This window comes from Varroa destructor, unplaced genomic scaffold, assembly GCF_002443255.2.
Source record: "Varroa destructor unplaced genomic scaffold, Vdes_3.0 BEIS01000002.1, whole genome shotgun sequence".
Lineage (NCBI taxonomy): Eukaryota > Metazoa > Arthropoda > Arachnida > Mesostigmata > Varroidae > Varroa > Varroa destructor.
The window spans coordinates 38581630-38592380 of NW_019211455.1; the positions used below are offsets into that span (position 1 = coordinate 38581630).

The 10751-nt window shown below is 38.9% G+C and overlaps 1 protein-coding gene and 1 long non-coding RNA gene across 8 annotated transcripts in view; one reads left to right on the plus strand and one right to left on the minus strand.

Annotated features, from left to right (window-relative positions):
* The window catches only part of osp (myosin phosphatase Rho interacting protein outspread), a 25100-nt gene extending 19716 nt beyond the window's left edge, over positions 1-5384 (minus strand). For 6 of the 7 annotated variants that reach the window (XR_015322334.1, XR_015322337.1, XR_015322336.1 and 3 more), the window contains exons 1-4: positions 5192-5384; positions 4459-4601; positions 676-756; positions 151-216 (exon numbers count right to left, since the gene is read on the minus strand). Coding sequence is in view for 3 of the 7 variants with exons in the window: in XM_086981714.1 (XP_086837840.1) it covers positions 151-216; positions 676-756; positions 4459-4601; positions 5192-5384 (483 nt within the window). In the remaining 4 variants the exon portion in view is untranslated. The remainder of the gene's footprint in view (positions 1-150; positions 217-675; positions 757-4458; positions 4602-5191) is intronic. The other variant, XM_086981712.1, reaches the window with a different exon arrangement.
* On the plus strand, positions 755-10186 carry LOC147757778 (uncharacterized). Its single transcript, XR_015322339.1, has 3 exons — positions 755-4010; positions 4433-9372; positions 10046-10186. It is a non-coding gene; the product is annotated as an uncharacterized LOC147757778 (long non-coding RNA).
* Positions 10187-10751: the final 565 nt, after the last annotated feature.

Genomic DNA, 10751 nt, shown 5'->3' on the forward strand with positions numbered 1-10751 from the left:
GCCACGGAATAATAAATTAAAAACAACTTAGCTGAACCGTATGATTTTTATTTGTGACACGCCATTTTTGACCTGCGATCAAGACAAAAATCTTAGGGAAGTAATTACAATACATAAAAACATTTGTTTCACCTCAATTCTATTAATTACCTGTTCGTCAAGAGCATAGGTAAGTTCCCCGTCGTCATACAGTACAAACCATCTTCTCTGCCAACGCTGTTTTTAAAATTTAAAACGAACAAGACCAAAACATCGATATTTAGTTTCTTTTGGCGCCATCCATATTTGTAAAAAATGGGGGCAGCAAGGCTTACGGGGCAGCAAATAAGCCTGTTGACCTGCTTATTTGGCACACTAAAATTCATGTGTAATACCGTAACTAAGCCACGTAAATGTTTCAAGTCTTACGTCCGTTACCTCCTCTAAGTATTGCTTCAGGAGGCTGGTTTCCCGAAGGGCTGGTTCGAAAAGTGTAAATTCAGAGAGCTCGAGTCAATAATTAAGCTTCGCCGTTTCAGATATATAGCAATGTAACAATTAAATTACTGACCTTAAGAATGTTTAATAATTTTTTGAATAACTATATTCGTGCGCAGCTATTCAGATAATATGTACTGCAAATTTACGAAATCACTGCTACAAAATAGGCGACAGTTGTCCAGAGTCCGTGGTCACCTTTGTCCTGCTGCTTTGCGATGAAAAATCCCAATCTGGCGCGAGAAACAGATATCCGCATTTAATTACATTTCGTGTCACCTAAAACATTTTATGAGAGTGTAACACAGATAACATTGAGTGCTATGACTGATGTACCTCAAACGATATTACAAAAGCATTGTAACAGCCATCAAAAAAATACGAATTTTTTTTTTTTTGGAAATGACCCTTTGATTCTACACATGTCGTATCAGGATCGCAAGCAAAGGATCGTTAAAGGTATACGATTTGTTATAGATTTTAAATATGTCTATAAATAATTGTGCCAGATCGCATTCATACGTAACGACAATGTCGTACCATTAAAAGGCTGACTATGGCCTGAATCTAATTCAACAAATCCTAATAGTTAGGGTAAAACATCTTTAACCGCTTCGCGGCGCAAACATGAACTGAATTGTTTGCAAACAAGTTTTAGTTATTTTAGAAACCCTTGAGAACCTTGTAGCATTTCGATAGCAACCGTTGATGCTCAGCCAACGATATCTGTCTATTGTTGGTTTATAATAAGACTACAAGCCGTTTAGAGATCTTAACGGACCGAAACGTTCATCAGAACAATGTAATATGTAAATAAGCAGATTTCGGCTTTATTCTTCATACCATTCATTAAATAAGATTAAATAGGTTTGAGTTACGGAACGTTTCATGGAATTACATCAAATATAGAGTATTGTTTTCTTGTTTGTTTTTCTTACTGCATGTACTCATTAGTTTACGGTTTGGTATTGTGATACACCGTAGGCAATAGGCATTGTAGCGTCTATGTCTCCGTCAAAACTCTCTACCGTTTATAATTGACGGTTTGAATTGAAATTATATTTTCCTTAAAATCATGTTCCAGATATTTGGTGCAAGGCGCCTTCTAATAGGCACAAGGTGGTCAAAGCAGCCTTGTGGCGAATTAATAAAATTTGATGGCTTTTTTAAGGTAATCCTATTGGTCGATCTATTTTGCTGCGCATAGCTATTACAACACGGTTTTCAAGTCCCTTACAGAGTATACAGATATACTTGTATTCAGTTACAGATAGTTAATCGTTTAGCATTTGTATTTTTACTGAGGCTGCTGCTACCGAGCCCCTTTGAAAACCTGATCAAAAATAGCATAGTAGCAGTTACCCTTCAATGTTTTGCCTTGTCCAGCGTTAATATTACTCTGTGGTATGTATGCTCTACCACCGCCTCCTTCACCGCCTCGCGACTGTACGGGTAGGGTAGCATAGCAACATAGCGATGCTGCCTATCTGCCGGAACAAAACAAGCGACTATTGGAACCGTGGTCATCGTTAAAGGAGCTAGGGTGATATCGACAGGTGTATGCGTTGAAAGAAGGAACACGGTAATCTAGTCGGCTGTTAGAAACGGAATGGACCTGAATTCTATTCACTTATATTTTTCATACTTACTAGACGGTTAACAAGTTTTCAACCGCCATGTATTGCTTTGTGTTTGCTTGCTGTACCAACGTGTACTTCGTAAATCTTTGAATATCCTATATAAACACAAGGTAAGCTTGCCTTTATCTAAAATCTCGGAACGGAAAGAGCCGTTGTTACTTGCTGCTGGCTTTTCCGCGGTTCCACCTCTTCACCACAGGCTGTCCTGGCCCGCGCCTCACGTTAATTTCTTAGTACTTTGTTTTTTCAATCTTAGAACCGTGCTGCTCAATGTTTTCATAAATTATGTATTTTGTCACACGATTGTCTATGCTTATGCCTGCGCTCTTCTTTGGATCCAGGAGAATAGAAACTGCTTAAATCGCACGAACGCTATCTGTACTACAATTGTGCGTTAAGATTACTACTAATTAATACTAATTTCAGCGTTAAGGTGGATCAACATAAATCCAACTCTAAACAGCTCCTGTGCTGGCCGCTCCCGTTGCGGCCGCCGCTTGGGGGCCAACGTTCTATGGGGCATAATAACTATGTGCCATGTGTAGAATAGAAATTCGTACGCTTCTGTGACATGGTATGCCCACCGATTAAATACTAGGCACTAGCAGGCGACCCTGCCCTCATGGCTAGATATTTACGTAACGGTATTTGCTTAAGAACGTTCACCCGCTAGTATATCAATGTGTGCCTTTTGCAACGAGTGTGTTGTCTAAGCTACGACAAAGGCAGAACGCTAGCCGCAACGACTCGACTCCATCCCTGAGTATATTACTATTATGGTATACCAACTACCGATATGTATACTATAGTAAAAATGCAACATATTATTGTCATAGCTGTAGGAATCATAGGGCCGATCTGGGCTACTACTGAACTTTATTCAAAATAGCGACATTGACTAAGTTGAGTCGAAATTATCTACCATCTTTGTTCAGGCCCCTGACAAGGTCTACTGCTAATCCGTCTGAAATAACCATATACTGCCATAAATAGGTGCAGGTCCAATAGCATGATTCATAGCAGTAAACACGTGTGCTCTCGGAATGTAAAGGCACCCGAAATGTAACTACAACCGTCTCTGTAATATTTTCAAAAGGCCTGCTAGCTGGCAACGATCGTATCTTTAAGCACGGAAACGAACGTACAGCTTTTGAGACTTGCATTGAAAGGAGCGACAGTCGATTGAGACGATGATGACATGTGTCTAAACCGTGGGTTCCTATTCCACGTCCGAAACACGTTGCTTGCTATCGTCTATAGCCGTGTCGTTCCGTCGTAAACTATCTACCCATCTAAACTCTTATTTGAAATGAAATTATTTACACTTGAAACAATATGCACATTTCGACTAAAATCCACTTGGAGATAGATACAGATGAAATGCTCAGCTTTGCAGAAACAACGGAGCGTCTCGGCCACCAGCTATATATTCGTACAGAAACAGATTTACACATGACGCGTAGTAAACTACAGACGAGATACAGACGGGATGTGGATTGTGTATCTCTGGCTGGATCTGAGTGTCTTCTAGGATGTTCCAACATTAAACTTTTGAGTGAAGGTTCGATTTCTGCAGTTCTGTTGATTCCATTGAATACAAAAACAAACGAGAAAGGAAGCAGCCTTGTAAGCACGACTGCGCTAGAAATGATCATCGTCACCTCATCCAGTGCTTACGTCTTTTGCTCTTTATTCGGTAACAGCTACTGTTTTTATGGGATTATACTGTTGTACGGACTTACTATATCAGTATACGCTCGGGGTCCCTACCGCATATTTGATGTGCAATTGTGTCGTGAGAATACTGTTATATTCTAAGAGTCCTTGATGACAAAAGAACGTCTTGAAAGACGTACAACGCAAGTAATAAACGTGCGCAACCGTACCTTAACGGTAAGTTATCGGTACCTTCACGAAACTCTATCACACGGGGTGACTTGACACTGTTCTCAACGGAACATCACCGCTTCACAAGCGTAGTCTTGGTCGGCACAAATCAGACATAAACCACATATTTAAAGAAAGCTTCCGCGCGTTTACATCATGCCGACTGGCAAAGTATAGCGCATGAAACAAGAAAAGGACGAACAAACGTCTGTCCTAAGCCAGCTGCACCGGCAAAATGCAGCTTGTGATTATAATCCTACGCGAATTGTCGGACCCGTTAATTATGCAGAAGCGGACGTTCTATGCTGACATATTTCTGTTTAGTTACAGCAGCAACAATAACAAGTCGCAATGGCGAAGACAACGTATGCGATTTGTTTGATTATGTCTTCCGACTTGTAGTAACTCACTCTTCTTTTGTCTTTTAGTTGAATAGTGAAATTCACTGACTTACCCGGCTGGTTTCAAGAGCATCGGCAGAATGGGCTTCACGAAGTCGGAAGCAGTTCTGGCATTTCGATTTGTTAAAGATGTTCGGAGCAAACTTTCGACAGAGTCCGTCTCCTCCAGCACCTACTCCTTTAGATGGATTTCCTGCTATGAATTACATACGAAAATATAATATCACTAGATGAGATATCGCTGTGACACAAAAGAGTCCTATAAAGTAGTTTGCATCGATGCACAAAAAAAACCTGCTGTGTTTTCGTACTTTCATCCACAGCTACCTTCCTATGCCTTGTTACAGATACTACTGGAGAAACGTAGCATAAATTTAATATAGCACAAATTGACAGCATACCTTTAAAGGCATACCTACATATAAAGTTTTATTATATATATATACATATAAAAGTCATTGTCAAAGATTTATGTATTTGTCCAAATATGACTTTAAGACTTTGAAAGATGCGAAATTTTCAGTCTGTTTTTTTATCACCGTCGAGTATAAGCTTGTTTGTCAGATAGAAGAGTCTTCAAAGAACACACCGGGATTAATTATGTTCCGTAGTAATGGTTGGTAATTAACTATTATTGACATAAAGTTATTGTGTAAAATGTTGTTTCATATAGCACTATCTTTTATTTTTTAATTTAAATTATTTAAATGTATAACTTAATTATAATGCGAATGGTCGACAGAGAACAGAAGTCAACACTACTACTGAAGTTATTACATTGGATACCTGTGGAAGAAGGGGATGCATTTGGTCCTGAATTAGGTGATTGCATACTGAGGTTGTTCATTTGAAGAGATGATATAGGGCTAAGTGAACTAAGAGAGCTGAGTCCTAATGCACCAAGGGACCCTGCAGATGCTTTTGCGGACCCCACTCTTAACCCAGTCCGAGTGGGAGTCACATTTACGCCAAGGCTCATATTGTTTTTGTACGATTCGTAAAACAGGAAGTTACTATTCTATGAAACTAAATATGCCGCTATTTATCTGCAAACCAAACTGAAAGCCAGATAACGGTGTCCTTAGTCGGTATCCTAATTTCGTTAGGGGCTGGCCTTAGAAGTCCGAATAGTCGAGGGTCTTTTGGCCGACTCATCCCGGATCGCAACATGATATGTTTGCCATCTTAGACGGCGGCAATATCAAGAGCAGATATCTGCAAAACATAGAAAGGATCCGACACTAAGTATATGTTATATAAACTATTAGCACTTTGTCTATAATTATTGAAGTTCTGAAGGTTACGATGAACCGTAGTTTTTTTATCACTTTTTCAGACACGTCATAAAAAGCGTAACCTTGATGAAAATGAAAATATTTAGATTCTCAAAATAATTTTCAGTTGTACTGAGTTTGTGAATTTCATTGAAATAAATGGAAAAATGAGATTAGGTTAGAAGAAACCTCATTTAAAGGCTCCCGGATATTGGCAACTAAGCAAGAGTACACGGGGGCGACAATGTCCTAAAGAGGTCAAGCTTCTAGCACGTACATAAAAAGGATTTTTTCTGAACAAGACAAACGCTCCACTAGGGCAATTAGTGACAGCAGTCGATTACAAAAGTGACTTACCTGTTTTGTAAATCATTCGTAACGCCTATAGATACCAACATGGGTTCCTATCATACATGATATTACGGAAAGTTTAACAACAGTTTTAGCCACGCCTTCAGTTACAATATATATATATATATCCCAAAAATGCAGTTGCGATAAACACGTTTCACGTTTTATTTTTACGGGGTTTTTCTGATGCAACATATGGTTAACGGGACATCCTTTAAAGCAAAGAGCAAGTAGCTATGTTAATATACCCGTAATTTACGAGCGTAGGCATATTAAAATAGTATATATATACTACTTTTGTGAGTAATATATAGTACTCCTAAAAGTATCAATAACTTACATTCAACGATTACCCGTTTAGGTCGATAATGGCCTTTACAGCCAAGCCTTCGGCAACGACTTTATACTAATGAACAATTGCTTTATCACTTCCACCAGTTCGATTGGTGAGCTATTATCATTATTTTTAACAACAACAAGAACCGAAATAATAACAGTGCTTTTTTTTTTGCCATTTACATCTGTTTTCTATGCATATAGCTCATCGGGCAGGAATCTTGTTGAAAAAGAAATCCGTAACAGCGTAATAGTATAGTAATAGATATGTGTAATAATTATGTAAATAGAATATTATATATTAATGTGGGCTGACCTAATGGCACATTCGACGACTCGTAAGGCTTCTGGGGATCCGTTCCAACTAAATATCCAATGTCCCCGAATATAATAAGTATCATTTAGCGGGAACGAACTCTTTTGGACTCCAATCACATGAGCCAATGATGGAATATTAAAAGAAACTTTTTAGCCACCCAAGTTCCAAGATAGTTCAAAATGTTTTCAACTTATAAACTGGCTAATACCTGTTTTCTATTTATATACGTTGCAACTTCTGACCTCGTTAATGAGTAATGAGCCCATGAGTAATATGTCATGATCTATTTGTAGCTAGTGGATTTCTGTCCAATAAAGTTCGCATAGAATAGATCCTTACCAACTTAAAGCAATTATAATCACATCACCAAAAAAATAAAATTCGGAAAATTTAGATCCTTAGATACCCTTTACTAACGAAAAAACGTCGTAAACTCTGATAATGCCCATTTATTAAGCTCTATTGAAAAGGTAAATTGAAAGTAAATGAATTTAATGTCAAAACCATTCATGTGCTTGAATGTCAAATTTTTGCATAGGTATCTGTTTGAAACGCTTATTTAAGGGTTGGAACCTAGTACTGCATATATATATTACTTTAGGAATATTGTTTTTGATTTTCTAGCATACCTTAATAAACCTGAAACATATATCATTATCGTCATTTTTAATATACCCATAAAAAGCATTCTAAAGCGAAGAGATAGAAATCTCACATCGATCCTCAATCCATCGATCGACACGCGATCGTTCTCACAAATATAAGCAATTTTTACTTAAAGTTATTGGCATGCACCGTTTTGCAACTTATTCTAAATTAAACTAATAATTTTTTAAAAATGACGCATTAATCTTACCACCCGGATACTACGGGGAACACATATTCAACGGTAAAGTATGAGCGTTCCCGTTTTCTGTCCAATATCATCATGTAATTTCATCTTTATCTACATGACAAAATAAGAAGTTGCAAACCAATAACTGAGCTATACAATTTTTCAGTTAAAATAACTAGTTTCGAAGGGCAATGTTGGAACGGTGCCACGTGCCGAACAACTTTGTGGATTTTCTTCAGTGTGGCTGCATGTGGGGTAGTAGAATAGTAATTAAATGTGATAAAGCAATGAGGTCGCGGAGCAAAAGCCCGGCCTCGTGCGATCAAATCGATTACAATTAGAAAAACAATGTCGAATAATTCGACAGGCCATTGAGATAAGAGCTGATGTTTAATCTACTTTAATTTACTTACTTATAATACTGGCGACCCAAAGGAGCGGCACAAAGTTGCTCACAGGTCAGATATTCGCTCATTTATCTATAGTTCAACGTTAGTATAAATCCATTCTTGAACATGCCGGATACATTATAGCTGCCTACAAGCAAAACATGATAATATGGTTACATATGACAGTTAGGCATTTATTGTTTTTCTTTTTCTCATAGCTTCTACTAGCGTAATATTGCAACCTAATGCACCTATCCTTTCTTTTTAAAGAGGAAACACTTAATAGATTCTAGTTATTATTAAGATCTTATCACGGTGATGCAGTATCATTAACCGTACATTGATGTGCGTATTTCCTGTCTATAGAAAATTTGCGTACATTTCGAGCGCCTAAACTACGCGCGTTCGAACAACATGACGGCTCAATAGAGGAATCCGGCTGCTAAAGGGATGAATATGTATATTAGTTAGTTTGTGTCATTTAGTCCTGATGAACTAACTAGCCAGAATGAGCAAGCACATGAGCGTTGGGCATCCGGACTATGCAACAAGCTTTAATAATCATGCGACAATGTTCTGTTATTTTTGTGTGGTAACTTGCTGCACGTCGACAGGCTTCGACCATGCTCATCGACGAATACTGCCAAAGTGTACAGATGTACGCGTCTGCCCTCGAGATAGAAATGAATCACTCACGAGAATTGTTGTGGCGCGCTCGTCTTTGACTGAGTAAAATAAGGGGCTGGTCAGAGGGAAAGAAGCAACAAAGCAAGGAAGAAACCAGAAGGAGAAGGAAGAGTCATGTCCTTTGTATTCTTGGAACGGTCTACCCTGACCAGCTACGATAGTTATAATCGTAGAAGGAGAACTGGTGGTAACTATTGGTGTTAGCTGGTAGTGGAATTGGCAGTAGCGGTAGCATCCGTCATTGTCGCTGTGTCTGTCAGAACCAAGAGATGCGTCAGCCAGAAGGAGTGCGTCAGACGGCTTGTCCGTCCGTTATTTGTCGCAGGATTCTGTCAGCTCGTTTCTTTTGGCTTATTCGTCGTCGCTGACGATAATACTGCCGCCTGGTTGTGTATCACTGCAAGAACTAGACACACACGAGCAAGCATGCAACGGGAACGTCTTTCGAAACCGCTTCTAATTCCAATAGCCGTCGTTCTTGATATATACGTATATCCGACATTTGGTAAATGCAACAAAAAGTCATTACAAAGCAGATGCTACCAGTTCCGCAGTGTAGGAGTCATCACTGCACGAAGAGGCAAACGGATAGACGGACAAGCCTGTGGACAGACGAATAGACCTAAAGGAAGCCCCAGGAGCGAAACAAGGAAATTACACGTATAGCAATTGCACGTCGTAAAGGCAGGCAGCCAGGTAACCAGCGGCCTCCAAAATCTTCAGCAACGAGCGCTGCGACTGCCAGCACTATGCGCAACGATGATAATAATAACGCTGTAAGCAAACGAAGTAATATAAAGCGAGTCACAAATATTATATATATTAATTTAACTACAATTTAAAAGTACACGCGAGAAACGCATCACGGTATACGCGTTAACGATATAGCGTATACGGCCTGGGCGCATGTGATAGACGTTTTACTATTATACGTTCATAGTCACAGTTGGTTAACGTTATCTCCTAAGTTGAACGGGTAGTTAATGTCGTAGCTGCACCGAAATATAAGTAGATGAAAAGATGTCGCCAATGACCGAAGTATTGAGCTCTAAAAAGCCAAAATTTTACTCAGGTTAGACTTGATTTACAAAGGCATCTAGGATATTTCTATCCTGGATTTGATAGAGAACTGCATCGCCAAGTTCACTATAACATAATGTAATACAATTCGGGATTTACTTAGTTAATATGGACTAGGTCAATGAAGAGCAGCTCGGTTCTGCTTTCAACATGGAACTACATTATTTTTATTAATACTTGTTACTAACGCTACGGGGTTACGTGTTTAGCATCAAGCACCCGTACTAACTGGCATTTTCTTTTAAGTTATAACACCTCTCGCACTAGTGATAAACGTTAGCGCTAAATGGAAAATGTTACATTGTCATTCATTTCAAAGTGTCTTCATTATTATTTGTAGGATAAAACACAATACTTCTAATATTTCAGCCCTGACCTTTGCCAAACCACCGGGCTTAAGACGACAATTTCTGCCTCCCGCCAACGTCTGCCATCGGCGGGGGCTCATGCGGTGATGATCACTTTGTACTGGATCGTTAATGGTCATGTCTTTGCGCCCTCTTTTTCTTCCTCACCAGTGACCTAACTAATAATTTGCATAATGACATGTGCTAGCCATATTACAGAATCGTGAGACTATGGTAAAGGTATCGGAAATATGTTAACTATGCAGGTTTTCTACCAATAGGATGCCTTCTCTCATATTACTCAAACGTTCATATGAAGATATAAGAAAAGACATAAGATTTCAGCATCCAAATAATAATGACTCTTCAGAGTGACTACAAGTTTGCCAGATATGCGTGTGTTGCTGTCAAAGGCCTTTGTGACGATTTATAATGGAACAGTTTACATTAAATAGTGTTTTCTGTTTTTGTCTGGTAATCTTTTTTTTGGAGACATTGCACCCCTCGATGAACCCTGATACGGTTAATATTTTACTGATGCTGACGTTTGCAATCGAAATATATCTGAATTTTTCTATATTCCCTCCACGTTACACTACTGCTCATTTCTACAAACTGATAACCCGATCGGGTGATTACCAATCGCCAGACAGGACCGTCATCCCCCTCCAGCGTACATAAACAGGCTTCGACCTACAGTGAGTAGATGCAGGCAGATGGCGTGTAAC